Source organism: Nyctereutes procyonoides, unplaced genomic scaffold, assembly GCF_905146905.1.
Source record: "Nyctereutes procyonoides isolate TBG_1078 unplaced genomic scaffold, NYPRO_anot_genome, whole genome shotgun sequence".
Lineage (NCBI taxonomy): Eukaryota > Metazoa > Chordata > Mammalia > Carnivora > Canidae > Nyctereutes > Nyctereutes procyonoides.
This window is the reverse complement of record NW_026575130.1, coordinates 12,040,209-12,067,061: the sequence shown is the minus strand read 5'-3', so window position 1 is coordinate 12,067,061 and position 26,853 is coordinate 12,040,209. Positions and strand designations below refer to the sequence as shown.

The 26,853-nt window shown below is 37.5% G+C and overlaps 1 protein-coding gene across 1 annotated transcript in view; it reads left to right on the top strand.

Moving 5' to 3' along the window:
- The window catches only part of ARHGEF38 (Rho guanine nucleotide exchange factor 38), a 121,518-nt gene that overhangs the window by 36,147 nt on the left and 58,518 nt on the right, over positions 1-26,853 (top strand). Inside the window, exon 3 of the mRNA XM_055342357.1 lies at positions 20,419-20,542. Within this exon, the coding sequence (XP_055198332.1) occupies positions 20,419-20,542 (124 nt within the window). The remainder of the gene's footprint in view (positions 1-20,418; positions 20,543-26,853) is intronic.

Sequence of the window (26,853 nt, the reverse complement as noted above, 5' to 3'; positions counted from 1 at the left end):
TTGGCATGTTTAACGTTTACTCTCAATACTTTGAATTACCGTTCTCACGCTTTTAACTCCCATTTCCCTTTTTATTCTATTCAGATTGTTTATAGCTTGTTGATTTTTCACATCTGGCACTTCTTTTTGTTTAGATCTTTCAGTGCTCTCTGTCTGCCTCCTTGTGGAATTTGGTTCCAGTCTAGTGGTCTACTTGTCTTCTCTACTAATGTTGAAAGAGTAGTTACTTAGAGGTTTCTCAGAGTCCTCATATCCAATCCACCATTCCCCCATTTCTTGATACTTTTAACCTTGATAAAGCAAATGGATGCTCAGGAATTCAGATGAAACATTTTTACAAGTGCCTCAGTAGTTAATTTTTGCCATGAGTTTATTAACTTTACCACCTTTTCAATGTTCATTAGCTCCTTCTGTCCTTACTTCCCCTCTGTTTAAATACCATGGTCTTTGCACACAAACCACCTGTCATTGGCTAGTGTCAAAATTTATAAATTAACACATACAGTGTTTATGTAACCATGGGAGTAATCTGCAAACCATGCTAGCTAAACCCGAGGCAACATAAGTAAATATTGTATATGTACTAGTTGGTCTGGCAGAGACTTTAGAAAGTCATCTGTTCCATGTCTTTTCTCTTTGCCTCCATTGCTGAAAAGGCTATCTTTGCTGCATTGTACTGCCTCCATGTCTTCTCTCTACACATCTGGTTCATGCTTTTCAGTCTCAGAAGAGACAAGTTAGTGTATGGAAGTTACAATTGGAAGAAGGAAGTTGAGGGGCACCTGAGTGGCTCAATGGTTGAGTATTTGCCTTCTGCTCACGTCGTGATCCTGGAGTCCTGGGATCGAGTCCCGCATCAGGCTCCCCACGGGGATCCTGCTTCTCCCTCTGCCTATGTCTATGTCCTTCTGTGTCTGTCATGAATAAATAAATAAAATCTTTTTTTTTATTTTTAAATATTTTTTTCTTTATTTATTTATGATAGTCACAGAGAGAGAGAGAGAGAGAGAGGCAGAGACACAGGCAGAGGGAGAAGCAGGCTCCATCCACCGGGAGCCCGACGTGGGATTCGATCCCGGGTCTCCAGGATCGCGCCCCGGGCCAAAGGCAGGCGCCAAACGCTGCGCCACCCAGGGATCCCAATAAAATCTTTTTTAAAAAAAGGAAGAAGGAAGTTGAAAAGCACTAGGTTATTTGAGTGAGCTTGCATGAGGGAATCTGGAGACTAGTGAATGTCTAGACCTAGCCCTTGAGTTGACAACTATCCTGCAACAATCATGGTTACAAATCTTAATTGTAACATCAAGGCTGTTGTATAAACAAAACTTCACCTAACTGAAATCGAGGTCAAACTCAGCAGTCCCATCTCCTTTAAGAGCAGCATTGTGAGAGGTTTTGCAAAGAAGGCAAAAATTATCGACAACATTCAGTGTTGAAACATTTAGTGGAAAAACAGGTTCTAGTTATTTATTATCTAAACACGGCAACAGGAAAGATCGTACATTTTTGGCAGTAAGTCAAATCAAAACCAGAGCAAACAAATCTAACAATGGAAAAGAGTTTTGTGTGTAAGGAAAGGACCAAAAAGTGACTGAAAAGAGTAGTTGGAGGAATCTAAACATATGTCTTTAGTTTTCCTTGTTTTTAATTATTTCTTGAATTTAAAAAATTTACATAATACAAAGTACCAAAAATCTCAAAGACACAACAGTGTCTTATAGTTATTCATTTCCTTCTCTAGAGGCAAACACCATTACCAGCTTCTTTTTACCCTTTCTATTCATAAGTGCTTTTGTTTGAATGTACGTTTGGTAGATTTTTATTTATGTAATATTATATTTAATATTACATATTATTTTGGATTTGCTCATATTATCTAATTGTGTGAATTATGAAATTTTGTGTTTTCAGAAAAAAGGGCAAAAATAATCTATAACTTTGTGTTGATAAGAGTTCAACTGGAATTTTCTGTTAAAATTTGGGTACCCTTGGGCAGCCTGGGTGGCTTAACAGTTTACCGCTGCTTTCAGCCCAGGGTGTGATCCTGGAGACCCATATCGAGTCCCACGTCAGGTTCCCTGCATGGAGCCTGCTTCTCCCTCTGCCTGTGTCTCTGCCTCTCTCTCTCTATGTCTCTCATGAATAAATAAATAAAAATCTAAAAAAAAATTTGGGTACCCTATATAGCAGTAATTTTTTATAGCAGTAATTTTGTAAATAATTTTTATTAGACAATATGTAGAAGTAAATAATCACCCATAGCTCTATCACTTAGAGAAGTTAGTACTGTAAATATTTTTGTTTATTGACTAAGCACATACAGACATACTTAAATATTTTGTATACTTGGCACCATACCCTATATACCATTATGGAGTCTTTTCTCCCTGAAAAATCTATTTTCATGTTTCTTTTTCAGATTTATTTATTTATTTATTTATTTATTTATTTATTTATTTATTTATTTATTTATTTTAGACACACAGAGAGAGAGAGGCAGAGACACAGGCAGAGGGAGAAGCAGGCTCCGTGCCGGGAGCCCCACGCGGTACTCGATCCCGGGACTCCAGGATCGCACCCTGGGCCAAAGGGTTAAAAAAAATTTTTAAAAAGAAAAATGTGGGGATCCTTGGGTGGTTCAGTGGTTTGGCACCTGCCTTTGGCCCAGGGGATGATCCTGGAGTCCTAGGATCGAGTCCTACATCAGTCTCCCTGCATGGAGCCTGCTTCTCCCTCTGCCTGTGTCCCTGCCTCTCTCTCTCTCTCTCTCTCTCTCTCTCTCTCTCTCTCTCTCTCTCATAAATGAATAAAATCTTAAAAAAAAGAAAAGAAAAATTTATTTTTATTTTGTTTATTGGGAGACGATAAATTTGAGGAAAACAATATCAATGCTCTCTTGTATGCAGAGCCCTCAGTTGGATAGTGGTGCCACCAGTGTTATCATGCAGGTCCGGGTTAGCAGCAGGGCATTCCATGTCATTATGGCAGGGACTGCACTATGTCTAGCCATTGTTCTGTATAACATATGTGACATAGCACACTGTACTATGGTTCCAAAGAGGGTGAGGCAAGTCCTAAAATATGGAAACATAAAAGTCAGGGAATTAGAGAGGACAAATCCCTAACTTGCTCTTTTTTTTCCCCAAAGGGGCAGGGAAGGGAAGGGATCACAGAAGCCAGGGCATTCAGCTTTCTGCTCTGCCTCCCACCTGAGTGAAGTTGCTATAGTTTCAACTATATGGTATCAGCCGTGTTACAGAAGCTTACGTGAAAAGAGAGCTTGCCAATGTCGCAGAGCACAGTGTAGAAAAAAGCCTCTCAGAAAGGAGACTGGGAGGAGAGATATAAATGCATTGTAATAATGAAAATATTGTTCAAATACTGTAATACCAAAAATATCTATATACAACAAAAAGCTGGCCATGGCCCAAATTGTGTCTTATGAATTTAAGCTATAGTCCCTACATTTTCATTGGTAAATGATTTTTATATCCCTTTGGAATTTGCTGTGATTTTAATGGAATCCTCCTCACTAGAGTGAACCCACTGCTATTCTATATAAAGGGGATTGTAGCTTCAGCACATGTTCTGGAAATCACCTAGCCTTCTATTTCTCACCCTCTCTTTCGTGGTTTTGAGCTGGATGTTGCTGGTGTCTGTCTTGATAGCTCAAAGCTGGGTTCTGTCTCTGCACGGTCTAGCCTCTGGCTGCCTCACTGCGTGTCCAGAGCTCCCACGAGTTACACGGTGCACAGATGCTGTGCAGCAGCCCAGCTGGACTGCCTGCGTGGATCTCAATTTTAGGTTTGCTCCTTGGATGCATTCTCAGAGATTACACTCTGTTCTGTCTGAATGTCCTCCTACCGTCCCGCCCCAGCCCCTGCTCCAATAAGACAAATTCAAACTTCCCACTTCCCCACAAGACGAATTCAAACAATGTAATGAAATTTTGCTACTCTCACTGAACAAAGGACAGAATTACAGTTCTAAATTACGGTTAATTTATTGGAACACAAGAGGAAAGAACCAATACTGAAATATTTTATCTAGTAATTATTAAAGTATACTTAGCTTTCAGAGAGAAAGAGATGATGGATAATTAGGGCTTCTTAAAGCTATTTTCTAAAACTTTGGCTACATAACAAATAGAGGAAACTATAGGTGAACAAACTACTTTGTCATGAATTTTTAAGTGTCCTAGAAGGACTCTTGTCAAATTATCTTCTCTAGCTGTCACCTTCCTAAATTACTTTTACTGTTGCCAGAAGTCATAGCCATTCATTTTTGCTTATTAGGGAACCATGCAATCTCTTCCCTCTTGCTTTTTTTCCCATCACCTAGTTACTCTTTTTTTAAGACCTAATTTCCTAGAGCAGTTTTAGGTTCACAGCAAAATTGAGGGGGAAGGTACAGAAATTTCCCATATAATCCCTGGCCCTACATGTACATAACTTCCCCCATTATCATATCCCCCACAAAAATGTCCCATTTGTTACAGTTGATGAACCTACCCTGATACATCATAATCACCCACAGTCCATAGTTTATGGTTCACTCTTGGTATTGTCTATGGTTTTGTAGATATAGAATGACATATATCCATCATTGTGGTATCATGGACAGTATGCTTACTGCTCCAAAATCCTCTGTGCTTTACCTGTTCATCGATCCTCAACCCCAACCAATGGAAGTCACTTATCTTTTTATCATCTTTCATAGTTTTGCCTTTTCCAGAATGTCACAGGGTTGAAATCATCCAATATGTACAGGCATACCTCATTTTATTGTGCTTTGCTTTACTGCCCTTTACAGATCATGTGTTTTTTTAATAAAAATGTGTTGAGCTAGTCTATGGATGCAATTTTTCCATTAGTATTTGATCACTACATGTCTCTGCGTCACATTTTGGTAATTCTTGCAATATTTTAAATTTTTCATCATTATTATTTTGTTATGATGATCTGTGACCAGTGATTATGACTCCCTGAAAGCTCAGTTGATGATTAGCACTTTATTAACAATGGTATTCTTAAATTAAGGTAAATTCATTATTTTTTAGACAGAATTGCTTAGACACTTAATAGACTATAGTTTAGCATAAACATAACTTTCATAAGTACTGGGAAATAAAAAAATCCACTTGACTCATTTTGTTGTGATATTCACTGTACTATGGTGGTCTGGAAGCAAACCTGCAGTACCTCTGAGGTTTTACTGTAGCCTTTTCAGACTGGCTTCTTTCACTTAGTAATATTCTTTTTTAATTTCCTTCACATCTTTTCATAGCTTAATAGCTAATTTCTTTTTAGGGCTGAATAGTACTTCATTGTCTGGATATGCCATAGTTTATTTATCCATTCACCTATTGAAGGACATCTTGATTGCTTCCAAGCTGAGGCAAATATGAATAAGGCTGCTATAAACATCCATGTGTTGGTTTTTATATGGACAAGTTTTCAGTTCATTGGGTAAAAACCAAGAGGCACAATTCCTGTATTGTAGGTAAAAGATATATTTAGTTTTATAAAAACCTCTCAAACTATCTTCTAAAATGACTGTATCATTTTGCATTCTCACCAGCAATGAGCAAGGGTTCTTGTTTAACACTCTCTGCAGCATTTGATGTTGTGAGTGTTCTAGATTTTGGCCATTCAAATACATGTATAGTGGTAAATCATGGTTGTTTTAATTTACATTTTCCTGCTGACTTATGATGTGGAACATCATTTCTTATGTTTATTTGCCATCCATATATCTTTTGTGTTGAGGTATCTGTTAAGGTCATTGGCCCATTTTTAATTCGGATGTTTCTTTTCTTATTGTTGACTTTTGAGGGTTCTTTGTATAATTTGAGTAACAGTCCTCTATCAGATATGTCTTTTGCAAATAATTTTTCCCCTTTGGGGCATATCTTCTCATTCTCTTGACATTGTCTTTCACAGAGCAGAAGTATTTAAACTTAATAAAGTCCAAATTATCAATTCTTTCTTTCATGGATCATGCCTATGGTGTTGTGTCTAAAAAGTCATCCTTATACCCAAAGTCATCTAGGTTTTCTCTTATTTTATCTTCTAGGTGTTTTTATAGTTTTACATTTTACATTTAGACCTGTGATCCATTCTGAGTTAGTTTTGGTGAAGGTATAAAGTCTTCATTTAGATTCTTTTTTTTTTTTTACATGTGGATGTCCACTTATTACAGCATCAATTTTTGAGAAGGCTATCTTTGCTCCATTGTATTGCCTTTACTCCTTTGTCAAATATCAGTTGACTATGTTTATGTGGGTGTATTTCTGAGCTCTCTATTCTGTTCCATTGATCTATTTGCCTTATCTTTTGCCAATACTACACTGTCTTAATTACTGTAGCTTAATAGTAAGTTTTGAAGCCAGGTAATGTCAATCTTCCAACTTTATTCTTCTCTTTCAAAACTGAGTTGACTCTTCTAGGCCTTTGCCTCTCCATATAAACTTTTTTTTTAAGATTTTATTTACCTATTTGAGAGAGAGAAAGAGTACAAACTAGCAGGGGAGGGGGAAGAGCCCCCGAAGCCCAAGGCAGATGCTTAACCGACTGAGCCACCCAGGCATCCATCCCTCCATATAAACTTTAGAATTAGTTTATCAATATCCACAAAATAACATGCTGGGATTTTGACTATGATTGCATTGAATCTATAGATCAAGTTGATAAGAACTGACAACTTGACAATCTGAGTCTTCCTATACATAAACTTGAAATAGCTCTTCATTTATTTAGTTATTTAATTTTGTTCATCAAAGTTTTATAGTGTCCTCGTATAAGTCCTGTACAGATTTTGATAGATTTATATCTAAGCATTTCAATTTTTGAAGTCCTAATGTAATGGTATTGTGTTTTTAATGTTAAATTCCACTTGTCCATTGCTAGTATACAGAAAAGCAATTGACTTTTGCATACTAACTCTATATTCTGCAAACTCGTTGTAATCATGTATCGGTTCCTGGAGGCTTTTTTTTTTGTTTCTGGGGGGTTTTTCTGGATTTTCTACATAGACTATCATGTCACCTGGGAGCAAAGACAGTTTTATGTCCTCCTACCCAATCTATGTATCTTTTGTTTTCTTTCTGTTTTTTTATTTATTTATTCATGAAAGACACAGAGAGAGGCAGAGACATAGGTAGGCAGAGGGAGAAGGAGGCTTCCTTCAGGGAGCCCCATGTGGGACTAGATCCCAGGACCCCGGGATCACTACCTGAGCCAAAGGCAGATGCTCAACTGCTGAGCCATCCAGGTGCCCCCATTTGTTTTCCTTTGTGTCTTATTGCATTAGCTAGAGCTTCCAGTACAATGTTGAAAAGGAGTGATAAGAGGAGACATCCTTGCCTTATACCTGATCTTCCTGAGAATGCTTCACATTTCTCAACATTAAGCATAATATTAGCTGCAGGGTTTTTGTTGAAATTCTTTATCAAATTGAGGAAATTCTTTTCTATTCCTAGGTTATTGAGAGTCATTATAAATGGGTATTGGGTTTTGTCAAATGCTTTTTCTGGATCTACTGATATGATCCTGTAATTTTTCTTTTTTAATTTGATGATGTGACGAATGACATTGATTGATTTTTGAATGTTGAGCCAGCCTTGTATATTTGGAATAAATCCCGCTCAGTTGTGATGTATAATTCTTTATATACATTGTTGGATTCAATTTGTTAATATTTTGTGGAGGATTAATATTTTGCATCAGTATTCATGAGAAATATTGGTCCACAGTTTTCTTTTCCTATAATGTCATTGTCTGGTTTTGATGTTAAGTTAATTCTGGCCTCATATAATCACCCAGCTACTCTTCATGTCTCTGTTAACTTCCAAAATTTTCAGATGTATTTTGGGCCTCAAAAATATTTCACGTTGGCACATTGACCATATATTATTTCTTAAAGTCAACTACTTTCTAAAACTCTGTTTCCTCCATAGAAACTGCCCTGAACTAAGTGGAATCAGGATGTTAATTTCTCGTATACATGTCTTATTTATGCAAATAGTCACCATACTCCATCCTTAGTATGTTCTTTGATACCATACCAAATCCATTGCATGTGTACTACACTTCTGCAAGCTATTACAATTGGGGAAACTGGTAAAGGAGACACAGGATCCCTCTGTATTATTTTTTTTAAAGCATGTGAATCTACAATTATATTTTAAAATTAAAAGCTTAATTAAAAATATAATGCCCTTATTTTTTTCTCACTTCCTTTCCCTTTTTAACCACATGATCCTTTTAAATAAATACGTAAAAAAATTATAAATAAATAAATACATAAAATTATATATGTAAGAACAAAATCATTTCCTATGACTCTACCTTGATTTCTGTCAAACTCTTCAATTCATTCTCTTTTTATTGTAGTTTCAGAAAGATAGAAACTACATTTTTAGTTAAGGACATGCATTAGGTTGTTTAGAAGAAACTCTATAGTATATAATAATTTCCTGTATATCAGGGCACCGGGGTGGCTCAGTCCATTGAGTGTCTAACTCTTGGTTTCATCTCAGGCCCTGATATCAGGGTCATGAGATTGAGCCCCATGTGGGGCTCCATACTTAGCACAGAGTCAGCTAGAGAATCACTCTCTCTCTGCCTCCCTCTCTGCTCCTCCCCCATTGCCACTCCTGCTCACATGCTCACAAGCTCGCTCTCTCTCTCTCTCTCAAATAAATAAATAAATAAATAAATAAAATCTTGAAAACAATTTATTGCGCGTCTTGGCTCTTTCTCATGCTATGCTTGGAATACCAGAAATCTTTCTAGATTATAAAACAAATGTAGGGGAAAGCCAACTAAATCCTTCTTTCACTTCCCTGTCGTACTTAATCTAGTCCCTTCTCCCATATGGTCTAGCAGTTCCTGAGGTCAAACTCCTCAGTCACAGGACTTCACAGACTTCAGAGGGCAGAGATCAAAGAAAGCTAGGCTGATAATATGAAAACAAAAGCTGCTCACAGAAAGTCAGAAAGCAGAGTATAAACAGGAATTCTGGTCATTATATTAAGTAAAAATGTGAGAAAATCAAAGCAACTCAAGCTAAGTATAATTGAGATGCTGGGACCAATGACTCAGAGAAATACATTTGAATTGCTGATTCTTCCTCTTCTTGGCTTTTCTAAGCTAATGTGCTTATTTTAAAATATTATACTCTTGCTGGAAGTCTGCTTTAAATATCAATACACATATTTTTCAGTTAATTAAAATACTAATTTTCATGGTTAATGAAAAATCCCATGATCTAAATGGCCACACCTTTATTTATTTTTTTAATCAAAGACTTAGTTTTCATCCCCTTTGTAAAACTCAAACACTTATTACATAATGAGTCATTGTTATCCCATGATAAAGTTAGATACTTGAAATCATATTAGAAAAGTCAGAAAAAAAAATCAATGCCTTTTTTAAAACTTTTTATTTTATTTTTATTTTTTTTTAACTTTTTAAAACATTTATTAGTAAAGGAAGTTTCTTGGGGCACCTGGCTGGCTCAGTAGGTGGAGCATGCAACTCTTGATATTGGGGTTGTGAGTTTGAGCCCCATGTTGGGTATAGAGCTTACTTAAAAAAATAAAAAAATAAAAAAGAACAGTTTTTCTGTGCTGGAGAAGATTATAGTTATGCAGTGTTAAATTTAAAAATAAAAATCACACAAGTAAAAAATGGTGCTGCCAACCACAAAGTGACTGCATTAATACATAATATGTAACTGGCCTCTTTCTCAAGTACGGACAGAGTCATCACTGTTCACTTTCCTATTTTCCTTGGGAGGGAATTTTCTGTCTTGTCATCTTGGAAAGCTGTCAGATTGGATTCAGATTTAGTTGGGTATGGAACTGATATATCAATATTCTAGTATGTGAAAATTCTTTTTATGGGTAGGAAAACTCTTATCTTTGTCCAGAAAACCTCGCTCAGCTCAAAAAATGAGGGATTTTTTTAATCCTTGTATTACAGTTTTATGTTGGAAGCTTTCCTCTGTGTTGTTACATTTATAAGCACCTCATAAGCTCCATTTTTAGAGCAACTTCAGTTTTCTCTAATTTTTATAATCTATATTCCAGATCAAAACCTGCTGGGCCAAGTGAGGAGATAAATGAATGAATTTTCCAGTTCAGTGCAGAGATTGGAACATCCAGAATTGAAAAAAGAAAAGAAAAGAAAAAAGAGAGATGTGATAGACAGATGTTGTAATATCTAGGAAAGTCATCCCTTCAGACTAGGTAGTATGATCTTGTGCTCATCACCTCATTTCTCAGAACTGAATTGCATAAACCACTATTTTAATTTGCTTTTATTTGTGAAAATAAACAACAAAAATTCAGTGGCTGTAATTATTATAATGATTCTATAAACCTCGAAATGAAATGCCAGAGATGGTGGAGAGCTTTGCTTAGGCAGAGATCAATATGGCTGTGCAAATCAGTACAGGGCCATAAATCTTGTACTCCAAAGACTGTGCTGGGTCAGAAAGAAAGCACATATTGGGGAAACAAGTATTTATTAGTAAGCACTGATTTAAGGCACTTTGGATACAGACAAGGTTGATGATTACATGAATTAATTAATTAATTAATTTTAGACTATTTAGAATATATAAAGACATGTGAAACTCATTCTTACCATTGAAGACTAAGGATCCCTAGTTAGAGGTGACAAGACTCACAGCTATGGAAAGATAATGTGTAATGCAAAGTAATAATTGATAAGTGCAGACAATAAGTGCTATTGGAGTTCACGGAAGGGACAGATCACTTTCAGACAGATTAACTACGCAATATTTCATGAAGAATGTGGTATTTTAGTTGAAAATGCAAATTAAAAGATTAAATGTTTATCAAGTGTCTATTGCATACAATGCCTCTGCTGAGTTCTACATGGGAATCAAGGAAATTTATGTCATAGTCCTGCCCTAGAAGAGTTTATAACCTGGTCAAGAAAATGACTTATAAACACATAAAAAGCCAAATAACAATTAAAGATATATTTCAAGGCGATGCTAGAAATGATCACAACAGAAGGTGGTTCATGATTAGTTATGCTAATTAGTTATGCAGCAAACAATTGCTTTAGACATTATCAGAAAGAGACACTCACTTCCCTGGCCTCTTAACAGCATTTGATAGAAAAATAGAAAAATTTTCTTTTTTTGCCTCCCAAGACTCCCCATAAATCTGGTTTCCTCATATTACTCCAACTTCTGTAAACACCAAACTAAATCAAGGCTCAGCCTGTGGCCCTCTTCTCTTTTTTGTCTACATTCACTCTGTTGAGGATCTGATCCAGTTTCATGCCATTAAATCCCACCTACATGCTAATGGTTGACAAATGTTTATCTCCAGCCTAGATGTTTTCCCTGAAAGTATGTTGAGCTTATAGCCAATTCCCCAGTCAAATCTCTATGTCATGGTCTACAAAGTGTCTCCAATTTAACATTAGTCCAAAGATAAACTCCTAAATTTCACTTTAAAATGTGCTCACTGTGCAGTCTTTCCCACCTTGGTAGATGGCAGCTTTGTTCTTCCAGATGCTTAAGCAAAAAACCCTGGTGTTAACCTTGACTTTTCTTTCTCTTAAACTCCATATTGGATCTACTATCAAATTCTATTAGCTCTGCCTTCAAAATTTATGCAGAATTAGACCGCTTCTCACCTCCTCCATTACTTCCACTCTGATTCAAGGACCCGTCAGTAACCACCTACCTGCCTCATGACCCATCTCTCTTTTTCCATCCTTGTCTCAAATAGGCAGTGTGATTCTTCTAAAAATATCAGTCAGATCATGTTCCTTTTCTACTCAAAACCTTCCAATAGCTTTTCATCTCATTCTGATTAAACCTAACATTCTTATGATGACCTATGAGGGTTTACATAAGCTGAAGCTGATTCCTTCAGCTCTCCTATTTCTACATTTTGGCTTTCTCTGTGTTCAATGAACAAACCAGGAACACAATTGTTTCAAGCCCTTTGCTCTTTTCTTTGCCTTGAATGTCCTTCCCTTAGAAAACTTCATGGCTTGCTCCTTCTCCTCCATCATGTTTTCACCCAGTAAAACATTCCTTGGTCACTTCACTCTGTCTTATACTGCATTCCCTCAGAAGCAGCTCCAAATAAAAAGCATTTTAGACTGAGTCATTTATTTGAGAGATGATCCCCTGAAATAGCAGTAAAGAAATAAGGAAATGAAACAGAGAAGAAAAAGAAGACAATACAGAGTCTATTCAGGAACAGATTGTTTCTGAAACCCACTGGGGCTCATATCCCATTGGCGGCTCTAAGGCACAACTCAGAACACACCTCAGAGTTGTGTCATGTGAAGAGTATTAATCCATCAATACCTGTTAGACATTGTTTGAGAGATGAGAGATGTTTCTGGAAGTGTTCATTCCCAACATCCTGGACTTCTCTGTGTGTAGACAGAGCAGGAATCTGTGGTCAGAGAAAACTTTTAGATAGAGAATCAAAGATACTAGCAGCAGGAAGCCCTCCAATGTATGTAAGAACATTTAGGACCAAGGGGATTTGAGTAAGGCATTCCCAGTGCTTCAGCTTTTCCCAAGTTCCCCATCTCCCTTTCTTTGCTTCATTTTATCCCTATAGCATTAACCCTAGCTATATACCATATATTTTTCTTATTTATCTCTTTTACTTATCTCCTTTAAGAGGCATGGATTTTTGTCTCATTTGCTCGTGGCTGTATCCCCAAGACCTAATACAATGTCTCGGACATGAACAGAAATAATTGCTTTTGACTCTTTATGAATGACTTCAGGTTGTGTGAATGGCCTGGGAAGTTCTGGAGAAGGGATAGAATCTATACCAAATAAACACTGGTTAAGCAAAGGCATGGTCAGGAGAGCAGTACAAGAACCCGAGAGTTGCAGGCAGAGTTGTAAGTGAGCTAGCATATGGCAAGTGTGAGGACAAGCCATTCCTTTTGATTGGGGCAGATGGTTCTTATAAAATAAAAATAATCAGAGTAAGACAAGATAGGTCTTGGCCAGATAAAATTGTCAGTCTGAGGAATCTGGAGTCTTTCTGTAGGCAACTGGGAAGAACTGAATGTTTTAAAGGAAGAGAATTCAGGATGCCTGAGTGGCTCAGTGGTTGAATGTCTGCCTTTGGCTTGGGCGTGATCCTGGAGTTTTGGGATCGAGTCCCACATTGGGATCCCCTCAGAGAGCCTGCCTCTCCTTCTGCTTATGTCTCTGCCTCTCTGTGTGTGTCTCTCATGAATAAATAAATAAAATCTTTAAAAAAAATGAAGAGAGTTCATCATGGTTGTAAACCTCATTAAATGTATGGTTATGAAAGGCTGAAAGTATCAGGCAAGCTAATTTGGAGAACCAGGAATAAAGATGAGTTTAGAGGCTTTTTCAGAGGCACAAAGTAGAACCTGGTAGAGTTCTATGGAGTCACAAGAAAAGTCTCACAGGAGATAATGTGGTCAAACTATTGATATCCAGAGTCCAAGTGACCCAAGAGTGAATTTGTCATGACCTTGGGGTTTGGAGTCTGGAATTCGGTGGTTCAGTCACTACATAGAGTGCCCTTTCTCAGAGGCCCCGGGAATTTCTTAAATTTGACTGGTCTCTGGCCTGACTTTCACTCACCTCTGCTTTTCCTCTGGCACAAGCTGAATGAGATCTCTGTCCCAGAATCCCAACTTCATTTTCTGCCAAGAAATTGACATCTCTGATAGAGGTCTGTCCACATTACGTCTTCTGGCCTGGAATGTTTCCAGGTAGTTATCGGGTAAGTTGGGCATTTAGCTGCAAGATTAGTCCTAAGACTTGCTGTCTAGCCATGATATTGATTCAATTTGTAGTTTGACTCAATTAGCCAGTTTAGAATCTAGTTTCACAGCAGGAAATCTCACACACACAAATCAGTAGTTTTGAGAAACCTGATGAAATAATGGCTAGTTTACCCTGAAAAGCTTTGTAATCTAGAAGCCAACTGTCTGAGTAAATGCCCTGGTAATTAGATAATTATCCTAGCCCTGTGGTTGCCAGGGCCTTCTGCCAACATCCTCTCTTCCTCTTGCTGCAATTTCTGTCTCACAAGCCTTTCCTTCTCAATTGTCTCACTAAAAAATAAAACAAGACCTGGTTCTTTACTCTCAGAATGGCCCCATTGGGTTTCCACTTCTTGTAGGTTTTTACATTTTTTCAGCTTTCCTCCGTCTTCCTCTTATTTTTTACAGTTAGCGTCTTAATATCATTTGGCTTATAGCTTCCAACATTAATAATGGGGCAAATTAATCTAGGGAACACACCTAGGTCTCTTCATAATACTGTGCATGGAAATGCCTTATAGAAGGGGTGGATGGGACCAGTGTTCTGTTAGACGGAGCCAGATGATGTTCAAGGTGGATTTCCTCAATATGAATTCTAATTAAGGCATGATATTGGAACCTATGTTGAACCTAGATTTACTGCATCAAATAGAAACCTTGAAGTCTTGTCCAGAAACAGTTTCCAGAGAAATATTTGATTGATGGTAATCACCATGACCTGCAAAATCAATGTTATTTATTGTCTTCTCTCTTCTACAATTGTTGTGTGTGTTTGTAATTCTGAAATTGTGTGATTTTGATCACCAAAATAGAAGCTTAAAAAGATATTTCTAATTTGAGGTCAGGACAGTAATACCCAATTGAGGGCTTTTAATCCACTGGTTATTAGAAGAAAAACAATGTTTGTAGTTGCTGCTATAATTCACCAAGACTTGCTAAAAGCCTTAAGAAATACTAACAACTTTAGCTCAGTAGTTATACTTATGCAGTTTATCAGATGGAAATAATCATGTGTGTAAACCAGGTTTTAGCTAGGAGAGCTGCTTATAATAATGAAAGTGACATTCTATTTAGATTTCAAAGATTTAGTGACTGGTTAAATGAAGTATTTCTACATAATGTTGACATTAAAAATGGTGCAACTGAGGAAGATTAATGACATAAAAAGATGTTCCTGTTAAAGTTTAAATAAGACAAATTTTATTTTAAAGATTTTATTTTTATTTATTTATTTTTTTAAAGATTTTATTTATTTTTTTCATGAGAGACACAGAGAGAGAGGCAGAGACACAGGCAGAGGGAGAAGCAGGCTCCATGCAGGGAGCCCGATCTGGGATTCGATCCCAGGACCCAGGGATCATGACCTGGGCTGAAGGCGGTGCTAAACCGCAGAGCCACCAAGGTGTCCCAGATTTTATTTGTATTTAGTTGAGAGAGAGAGACCACAAGCAGGGGGAGCAGCAGAGGAAGGGGGGAGAAGCAGGCTCCCCACTAAGCAGGGAGCCCCACATGGGGTTCTGTCCCAGGACCCTGAGACCATGATCTGAGCCTAAAGCAGATGCTTAACCAACTGAGCCACCCAGGCACCCCTAAAAAAGACAAAATTTAAAACATTATTTGAAGTATATAAATCTTTTGTGCAGATGCACACACTGAGAGAGAGAAAAATAATTTTAGCAGGACATACCTCAGAGTATCAGTGGTTCTTGCCATGCAGTAGAATTCTAGGTGATTGTGTTGTCTTTCATTTACTTATCTGCCCATCTTTAATTTTCTACAATGAACATGAACTACTTTTATAATAATAGTGGGTTTTTTTTAAGAGTTTGTTCCTAGATTTCTTTTCAATATTCACCTTTAAAGGTGTCTGTGGTTGGAGGTCTGCATGACACCTACGAATGTTTAGTTATTCTTCCTGTGACTGGGTTATAGGCTGAATGTCCCAGGGCTCATTAAACAGAAAACAATAAACAGACATTTCCCAAGTGTAAACTCAGGGGAAATTTGGCCTTTGTCAGCAAATTTTCCAGGTATACTAATAGCCAAACCTAGTACAACAGTTGGGCTTCGTAGATAAAATTAAGTAGAAAGTTATAAAAGATCCACTTCATGTGATATTTTTAACAATCAAATGAAGTGATTTTGATTTGTCTTCTTCAAACCACTTTTGATCTTTTTATACTGTACTTGTTATTCAGAGCCCAGTAGAGTGATTATGAGGAACATTTATTGATGACTCCCACAGAGTAACTACATCATTTGAATTTAGTGATTAGATTCCATTTAAATGTTCAAACCTCTATTTGGTAACTAGGTATGTGCCTAGTAGTACATTAGATACAGTGGGGGTATTCAAATACCTCACAAAGACAAATGTCCTGGAGGAGCTCAGTTTTGACATAGAGACAGATAAATTAATAAATATCCCTGCATATATGGTGAGCTTCATAATCAGCATTGAGTCATGCAAAGAAAAAGTCATGGAAGCAAAGGAGAAGGAAACATTAATTTTAATCAAAGGAGCAGGAACGTTTTCTTAAGAGGAAGTAAGATTTAGGGCTAGAAATAAAGAAAGTGTATTACTCCCTTGTTGGTTACAGGTAACAAATAAAAATCAAACTAACTTAAATAAAAAGGTGATTTATTAGCTTCTGTAATAAGGATATCTTGCTTTAGGCAAGGGAAATCTAGGCTTAGCCTTCCCTCTCTTTCTATTAACTTGATCAGAAACTTTCCACAAAAGATGGCTGCTAAACATGGAAACTTACGTACTTAAGACTTACAATCCAGGCCTTTCTGTTTCCCAACAACCATTCATTAAAAATCAGGGAAGATTCTCATTGGCTCTGCTTGGGAAACTGCCCATTCTGGGCCAATCCTTATGGCCAGCTAGGTCACATGCCCACCCTGCAGGGAGTGGGGAAGAGGGTAGGCATCATAATTGACAATTCCATCAGATTAGATAGAGTTAGGGAGCTGGAGCTTCCCCCCCCCCAAAGAAAGCAACAGAGAGGACAGAGAGATGGGCAAAACTACTGGACGAACACTATCTTTACCATCTTCATTTCAGACAGGTAGAATGTTGCAAGGTAACATGAGGGCAAAGCATTTGCGAGCAAAAGGGAGAGCTCAGGCTGGGATGTGAATGCAGGAAAATGCAAGGAATGTTTTGAACACAGTGGGTGTAAGGTGCTGGTGGGGTACCAAGTAATTCTACACCAGTGATTATGACCTCTGATTTGATAAAATGTTATAGGTATGTTTTCCTTTACTTAGATATTTATACCTGGGGAGTTTTGCATACATGAAACTGTAAGTTCAGCATTATTTAAGTGTAATGGGAACTTGCCATTTGAAGCATATCCTGTGATGAATATGTTTGTAAAGCATTCAGTTGCCACCAGAAACACTAACCTTTAATTTTTCTGTTTTGTACTTTTAAATTTTTATGTATTGGCTTTGCTTATGATAATGTATACTTAGACTAAATCTTTTTTCCAAAAAATAAATTTTAATCCATTTAAAATTTAACTCAACTTAAGCTTTTAGAGCATTGCCTGTTTCTAGTAAATGATTAATAAATGTATATAAATGCTCCTTTGAATTTATATCAATAATTATAAAGTCATCTACCAGTTTTAAAAGCCTGTTTGGATCAGACATTTGTTTGTTCCTGGCAAAGCAATAACTGAATGAAAATTTATTTTATGATTCACAGAATCCCCAGGGGCCCAGGGTGATACAGGCCAATTGATGTTTTAATCCTTTCTGTCCTTCAAAAAGAATGACAGTGATGCTATATTTTTGTTCCTTAGTATTTGCTACATTGAGCTAAGATTATAGATAGAATATAGAATTAAATCCTTGCAAGATTAATTTAAAATCTAAATTAGACAGATATGCAAGATTCTGACCTTGAGAAATAAATTGTAGAAGTGACAACCTAGTGAAAAACTCAGAAACAAACCAAAAAATCTAGAGATGGCAAAATATTCTATCAGCACTTGCTGGTAATGGACTAAAGTATAGGATTGAAAGGTCAATTTCCAGTTCCAGTTCTCTCCTGCACTTCATAATTTTGAGCATGGCACCTCTCTTCATTCCATATGAACTTCCCTATCTTCAAACTAGTTCATATCTCACAGAGAAGCTGCAGTGATATATGAAATAATAAATACAAAGTATTTAAACTTTTCAGAATAACGTTTTCACAACAGAATGAAATAATAATTTCAAAATGAAATAGTAATACACTGTATCAATCACAAAAGCAAGCAAATTGAGAAAGAAATTTTTTATTAGAAAGATTCATTTCAAAATATGATTTTAAGAAAAATTCAACCAGTACATCCAAAATGAACCAATCTGGGGCCACCTGGGTGGCTCAGAGGGTTGAGTGTCTGACCCTTGGTTTTGGCTCAGGTTGTGATCTCAGGGTCATGAGATGGAGCGCTGAGTCAGCCTCTAACCCTCAGCATGGAGTCTGCTTAGGACTCTCTCTCTCTCTCTCTCTCTCTCTCTCTCTCTCTCTCCTTCTACCTCTTTCCAAAAAACTTGATTCATATACAATTTTTGGAAAACATATTTTTCACTATGCAAATTTACCCCATTGCAATTTAATTAAAACTCAATGCATAAGACCATTCCTTAGAATAAATAATGTATTAAATCAGTGGTACTCAGAAATATGTGACATTTTTAACCATTTAAAATTATAATTTAACAAGAAGAGTGATGTGACTGTTAACCTGCCCTTTTGATATTTTGTATAATATTAAATATATTTTGTAAAATAGAAATTGAAAGTCTTGGATATCCACAGATTTCAGACAAAAGAGCCATATGTGCCCTATCCAATTAAAATGAGTACTTAAAGGAATATTTTGTGAGATATTTAGATACCTTAGGAGCTAATAATGATTGCAATGTAATAATATAGTGTGGAGATACGGTTTCTTTTAGAATACATAAAAAGTTTTTTAAATTTAAAATTTTAAATATAAAATTAAATAATACTTAAAACATTGAAATAAACCCACTACATGGAATCACGTGGAATTTGATTACAAATGAGGCTGAGAGTTTTCTTGAGGACAAGACTGATGATAGGAAGGTGAGGAATTTCCCAAGATGGTTGGGAGGAATGTGGATAGCTAGATCATATTCTATAAAAAATAACTGACACAGTCACCAAATTTTAAACAAGGTGGAATACAAAGCAATACTTCACATTTAATAACAGATTATCCTTATCAAAATAATATTTCTGTGGTATGGGGAATGACATGAGTCAACGCCAAAAAAGGATCGAATAAAAAGATGAGCAACCTGCCTCCTCCCCCCACTCTCCTCACCACAGACTTAGCACACCCAAAGAGAAGATGCTGAGAGCCTGAGGAAGAAGCTAAGTGTCAATTTTCATCTCCAGATTCCTCCACATTTGCCTTTTCCCCTGTATCCCTTGTCCCTAAATTCCCTTAGTTTCTTGGCCTCCTTTTTTGGTCCTTAGCTGAACTCGCTGTCTCTCTCACTCCTAATATGCTGATCTGGTCTGGAACCAGCAACAGTGCTTTCCACCTGTGAAGCCCTTCCATTACTTGATGACTGATGACTGATTATATATCTATGACCTCACATATAGCAGTAAGCCATGGATAAAGGCACCTATTCCTATTCCCTGTGGTAGCCCAGTAGAGCCTGTACCAATCTCTTCATGAGCCAACAAGACACTATTTGATTATGAAAGATAAGACTTAAACTCGAGAAAAAGATTTAGAATAAGATCCAGCAAAATGAGGGCACATGTCTCACTTAGATAGGTTAGGGTGGTTGGCCATCCCTCTACTAATCATCCAGTGCCTATGACATAGTTCGGTTTCTATTACAATTCTTGATACATAGAAGGCCCTCAGGAAATATTTAATGAAGGAGAGATGAATGAATAAATAAAATATTATAAGCACCAGCTCTATCTAGGAATGATTATACTGGTTTTTGAGGCCATGCATGGGTTACAAAATATGATGAATCTTTAATTAGTAGAACATGTTTGGTGAAATTTCCATTCACATTTCTTTCAAGAAAAAAGGCAGGAAGCAACTCAGCACATCTACTTGTCATCGCTTTTAGAACATCTGTGGTTTTAAAACAGCTTTGAAAATAGTTACTTGCCTAGAGAAAGGTCTGACTTCTGCTGTATAAGCATTAAAGTGTTCTAAATTCATACACACTAGTAAGTACATACTCTCATAGATGGCAGTTAATAAAAATACTGATTAGGTGGCCTAAATCTTCTTCATACTCTGGTTTTATAGGAATATGTATATGTGCATTTGACTCATTAAATACTTGGTCAAAATGAAGAAAAAGGCAGATGGAACGGATACAATATCTCCCTCCCCCCCCCCTCCTTTTCCTTGCATGAAAAACTGCACATTTACTTTAAAAATCCCAAATAAGAATGTTTACTGCAATGGTCAATGGAAGCAGCATGGGCTGGCATATAAAATGCTGACTGTTTAGCCGGAGAAAACATCCTAAATACAGTGTGTCTCTCTCCATCAGCTGGTGTTCAGTGTTTGTGTTTCTTCAGATTGATCGGCTGGACGTGGATAGCTTGTTTAGCAACATTGAATCTGTGCATCAGATATCAGCCAAGCTGCTGTCATTGTTGGAAGAGGCCACAACAGACGTGGAACCGGCCATGCAAGTAATCGGTATGTTTATTCTCTTCTCGAGTTCTATAATACAACAGGAAATAATATTTTAATAACCTCCCTGTGCTTTGGTTTTATGTTTCTGACTCACCAAGCTTCCCAGGAGATGTATAAATGCTAAACCCATCTTCAGGCTCATTGTAATTACACAAACTCTGTATTTGTCTTCAAATGGGTTTCTATCCATTTGCTGAAGTCCCACAGTAGCACTAAGCACACCATTTGCTTTTTAATTTTCAGTCTTTCAACCTCTTTGCCTTCCAGATGTTCTCTCATTTTGTTTTATGGCTAACACTTACTCGATCCTTAAAGAATTAAATATTTAAATACTTTAATAGCTTTACTGATTTTAGTCACAGTGTTTTCCAGATCTTACACTTATGAATCCATTGACTTTGAGATTGTAAAATATTTTGCATGAAGGGTTTTTATAATTTATAAAACACACAAGTTCTACTTTTCCTTTTTTCTCCATATTATTTGCTTTCCAAATATATTTTTATTCTCAGTCTTAGATTATTTCCTTACTCTGGTAAGATTTTGGAAAAAATACAAAGATCATTGAAAGAGCATTGAGCCAAATTTTGTTTTATTCATTCTATTTCTTGGGAGTTCCAAAAGGAAAACTACTGTGGACTTTTTGAAGGCAAAAGCCACATCGGGGTGCTATGGAGACTAAGACTTCTTTGAGGTTTCTTTCTTTCTTTCTTTCTTTCTTTCTTTCTTTCTTTCTTTCTTTTGTATTTTTCTATTTCACATATAACATGCAATGTATGTTTCCTACAAAGATATTAAAATAAATCAGGAGTAGAAGAATAAAACACCTCCTTCAATGCCACTATCTGTCATATAAAATGATCACAGTTATCAGTTTGATGTGGATCAACTTTCTTTGAGACGTATACAGAGACACAAACACACACTCACACCTTATACTTTGTTCATTGTGTCTTTATTTGTTAATGGAAGTTAGAGTTTCAAAAATGAAATTGATCTTGGTTTGTATTTATGGAAGACCCAAAGCAAGACTGATTATAAATGCAAAGGTGAATCAACCTATTTGTAGTGTTTTATAGACAGAAAGGTCAGCTCACTCAAAAAGATTCTCCCACAGGAAGGGTTAAATTTAATCATTATTTGTGACTAAGTGTCCCTATTATGTACTGAATGTTTGTGTTCCCCTAAAATTCATAGGTTGAACCCTAACCCTCAATGTAATGGTATTTGGAGGTGAGGCCTTTGGGAGGTAATTTGGGTTTAGATGAAGTCATAAGGGTGGGGGGCTCCCCCCATAATGGGATTAGCACACTTATAGGGAAAGAAAGAGACCAGTGTTCCCTGTCTCCCTCTGCACTATGTGAGGACACAAGAGGGCAGCTCCCTGCAAGCCAGGATGGAGGCCTTCACTAGGAACTGAATCTGCTGGCACTTGAATCTTGGACTTCTCAGCCTGCAGAAATGTGAGAAATAAATGTCTATTATGTAAGCCCTTCCACCCTTCAGTCTTTTGTTATGGCAGCCAGAGCTAACGTAGTCTTCAATAAGCTGTAGATATGTTTTCTAAAGGAAGGACTCTATTCATTATTACTTTAGTGTGGATTCATTGGCCATTTATTAATTCCCTCAATGAATAGTTATTAAATAGCAGCATATATAAAGGTACTGAGTGGCATTGTGGGGTATCAAAAGATGAAAAACATCGTTCTGTCCTTCAAAAGTTTGCCATTGAAAAGCTCCTTGTATTGAAGGTATTTGTGTAATACACCATCAGACTATTTTCTACACTACTGGACAACTTCAGAGCATAAAAAGAATATTTCTAGATGGGGAATCATAGAAGGACCCTTGAAGATGTTACTTGGGCTTGCAGTTAGTCCAGATTTCAACAAGTGAGGTCCAGGTCTAAAAAACTAAGTGAAAGCAACAGCATGAACAAAAGCATGAACAGCAAATGCCAAATGGCTAGCATGCTTAGGAAATGGCGAGAGATAAAGCCAAACAGGAGTGAAGGATGAATCTGAAGCAAAAGTGAATCAGAAATGAATTTGGGGGCATCTGTGTGGCTAAGTCGGTTAAGCATCTGCCTTTGGCTCAGGTCATGGTCTCAGGGTCCTGGGATCAAGCCCTGCATCAGGCTCCCAGCTCAGCAGGGAGCCTGCTTCTACCTCTTCTCTCTGCTCATGCTCTCTTTCTCTATCTCTCTCTTTCTCACTGTGTCTGTTTCTCTCAAATAAAATCTTGGAACAAAAAATGAAATGAATCTATAGATGCACCTGGGTAGCTCTTGGTTTCAGCTCATGTCATGATCTCATGGATTATGAGATCAAGCCCCAACTGGGCTCTGTGCTCAGTGTGGAGTCTGCTTGAAGAGTCTCTCCCTCTGCCCCTTCCCCTACTCTCACAGGAGCAAGTGGACTTTCTCTAAATAAATCTTTAAAAAGAAGAAATGCATCCGTAAGTGTAGAATAGAGACAGACTATACTTGGAATCAAATTTGGAATTTACTCTACAGGTACTGAGGAGCCATTAAAAGATTTTTCAGCAAGGGTGTGATGAGACATACAAGTTTCTGGAGAAGGAAAACTATGGTAAGTATGAAGAGAATGAATAGAAGGAGAAAATGAGTCCTAGACTAGTAAATAGGTGGTTATAAATAATGCAGGCATATGGTAACAAGTATCTAAGCTAAGGTGGATACATTGAGAATAAAAAAGAAGGGTCAGATTCAAGAGAAATGTTGAATAAAGCATAAATAAGATTTAGGGGTAGTTTCATATGCTGGAGTCCGAGACAATTCCAGGCCTAAGGAGACAAATAACCTAATTTACCTAGAACATCCTGGTTATAGTCTATTGTTCTAGCATTCAGTCCAGTTTAGCCTTTGTTCTGGAATGTCTCCTTTTTAAGGAGGATCATTATTAATCAGTGTACTACAAGAGATTCAGGAAGACTTCTACATTGCACTCCAATTTCTAACTGGTCTCTCCTAATAGAATATAAGAGACAGGTGTATTTAATAGAGTTCTCACCATAACACATGGTAAACTCTGAAAGACGGTCTATCTCTCCTATCCCAACCTTTTGAAGTAGAGCAAGCACAGCACTGGCTGATAAAAAGATAACATTTGGGCATGAAGCTAACTGCTTCCTGTTTCAGTGGTGGCAGGAGATGTATCTGATGCTACAGATTCTGATATCCATGGGTTATAGCAGCTAGTATGTCATGGCCTATGATGGGTGGCCCATGCTGTGACCTGTGAGACGCATGAAGCCACCAGGATAACAGCCAGTGGGTTTTAGTGGGACATATAGGGAATTAAAGAGTAGATGTGGGGCACTTGTGTGGCTCGGAAGGTTAAGCGTCCTCCTTCGGCTTGGGTCATGATCTCGGAGTTCTGGGATTGAGCCCTGTGTTGGACTCCCTGTTTAGCAGAGTCTATTTCTCCCTCTCCCTCTGCACCCCCAGCTCATGCACGCTCTCTCCCTATCTCTGTGTCAACTGAATAACTAAAATTTTTAAAAAGGATTAGATGTAAGTGAAATTGTTTGAGAAATAGAGGCTTTGCAGTTCTGCTACAGAGTATCTGGATACTGTTGCTACAATAATTTGGTAATTTATCTTATGATACAAATCCATAACTTTTTAATTATCTGGTTATGCTTACTTTGTTTTGCAATAAACCCTTTCAGAAGCAAGTGTTTAATCTATGCATGTTTAATAAAAATTAAGTATTGATTTTCTGTTGCTCAAGAAAGTTGATCATGAACACATAACACACAGCATACTCGCTATCCACAATGGGATTCTTAATGCTATGACTGACCCGAAGACAAACAGAAGACAGAAATGGGCTGGAGAAGCAGCAATGCCTACACCAAATTTTAAAGCCTTGGTATTCGGCATTTGCTGACCATGCTTCTGTTCATGCTGCTACTTCTACTTGGAACCCTCTTCCTGACCTTCTTCCCACTTCCCATTTGGTGAAATCTTACCTATACTTTAAGCCCAAGTGCATGTGGTTTAACACGTGCAGCTACAGAGGCGAGTTTACACCGAACACTTCATGCAGCATGACTTCATGAGGTCAAATGACAGTTATCCTAAATTAATCTCTTTTATTTTTTTTTAAATTTTTATTTATTTATGATAGTCACAGAGAGAGAGAGAGAGGCAGAGACACAGGTAGAGGGAGAAGCAGGCTCCATGCACCGGGAGCCCGACGTGGGATTCGATCCCGGGTCTCCAGGATCGCGCCCTGGGCCAAAGGCAGGCGCCAAACCGCTGCGCCACCCAGGGATCCCCTAATCTCTTTTATTTTTAATTCTGAGTTACCTTGGGCACATGAGAAATGTAAGGCAATGGTTATTAATGAGTCGACAACAATAGCAGAAGAGTTTACAGTTAAATTATGACAAGTTTATAATAGTGTGAGCATATAAAGAACCAATTAATTCCAGTAATGATTTAAAAATGTTTAGCCAGGGTCATCTGAGTGGCCCAGTGGTTGAGCATCTGCCTTTGCCTCAGGTCATGATCCTTGGGTCCTTGACAAAATAATGGATTGATATTCTTCTAAAATGTTAAGGTCTTTAAAGATGAGGTAAGACTGGGGCACCTGGGTTGCTCAGTGGTTGATCACGCCTTTGGCTCAGGGCGTGATCCCGGGGTACTGGGATTGAGTCCCACATCGGGCTCCCTGCAGGAAGCCTGCTTCTCCCTGTGCCTCTCTGTCTCTCATAAATAAACAAACAAACAATAAATAAAGCAAGTGGAAGCCTGGATAGATTCTAGAACAGTAAAAGAATGTAGCATTGAAATTCAAATACAGTATTTGATTTAGGTAATAATAATAAAGAAAACTTTATTTCCCTTTCTGACAACTGTACTGTGGTTACACAAGATTTTTTTAAAATTTTATTTATTTATTCATAAGAGATGGAGACAGAGAGGCAGAGACAGAAGCAGACTTCTTGCAGGGAGCCTGATGCAGGACTCGATTCCAGGAGCCCAGGATCATGACCTGAGCCAAGGGCAGATGCTCAACCACTGAACGACCCAGGTGCCCTGGTTACACAAGCTGTTAAGCCTAGTGAAGCTGAGTGAAGGATATCTGTAAACTACCAGTACTAATTTTGCAATTTTCTGTTAAGTAAAAAATAAGTTCAAAGTAAAAACTTAAAGATACTATAGTTTACAGAGAAAACTCAATCAAATGTATCTTTTTTTAAAAAAGATTTATTTATTTATTCATGAGACCTAGACTGAGAGAGAGTCAGAGACACAGACAGAGGGAGAAGCAGGCTCCCTGCAGGGAGCCTGATGTGGGACTCGATCCCGGATCCTAGGATCATGACCTGAGCCAAAGGCAGGCGCCTAACTGCTGGGCCACCCAGGCGTCCCTCAATCGAATGTATTCACAATTTTTTAATTTACTAATCATAAGTTGCAACTTTGAGGAAGATGATAGAAAAATACATAAAGGAAGTTATAACAGTAAGGTGTATATGAAAGAGAAACGGTTGGAGTCATATTTTAATTTTTCTACCCTTGACATCTGGGCTAGCCTTGTGGCTTGATTTGACCAATAAAATGTGGCAAAACAATGTTCTACAACAACCTTGTGACATCCACTCTCCTGAGGAAGAGGGAAATCTCAAACTACCCAATCATTTCAATCAACACAGTCAAAGCCTTGGACTTTGATGTGAGCATGGCCTCCTCAGCCAGGTGGCCTCTGGTTACAAATTGCAAACACATGTATAAACAACACCTGGAAAAGCCAACCCAGCTGAGCCTTGTTCAAATTGTCAATCCAGAGAATTGTGAGCAAACAAGAGTTTTAAGCCTTCCTTTAAGTTTTGGGTGATTTTTTTTCCTGCAGCAATAGCTAATACAGATTCACAGACAGCGATTCATTCAATTTAGATAAAGAAAAACTTAATTTGGAAAGTGGATTTTGAGCTTGGACTCGAAGGACTTAGAAAGGTGAAGATTAAAGAAAATGACTATTTTTTTAAAGATTTTATTTATTTATTCATCAGAGACGTGGAGAGAGATAGAGAGGCAGAGACATAGGCAGAGGGAGGAGCAAGCTCCATGCAGGGATCCCAATGTAGGACTCAATTCTGAGTCTCCAGAATCACACCCTGGGCCAAAGGCAGGCACTAAACCGCTAAGCCACCAGTGATCCCAAAAATGACTTTTTAAAAATATTTACTTATTTATTTAAATGAGAGAGAGAGCATGAGTGGGAGGGGCAGGGAGAGAGAAGGAGAGAATCTCAAGCAGACTCTGAGCTGAGTGGGGAGCT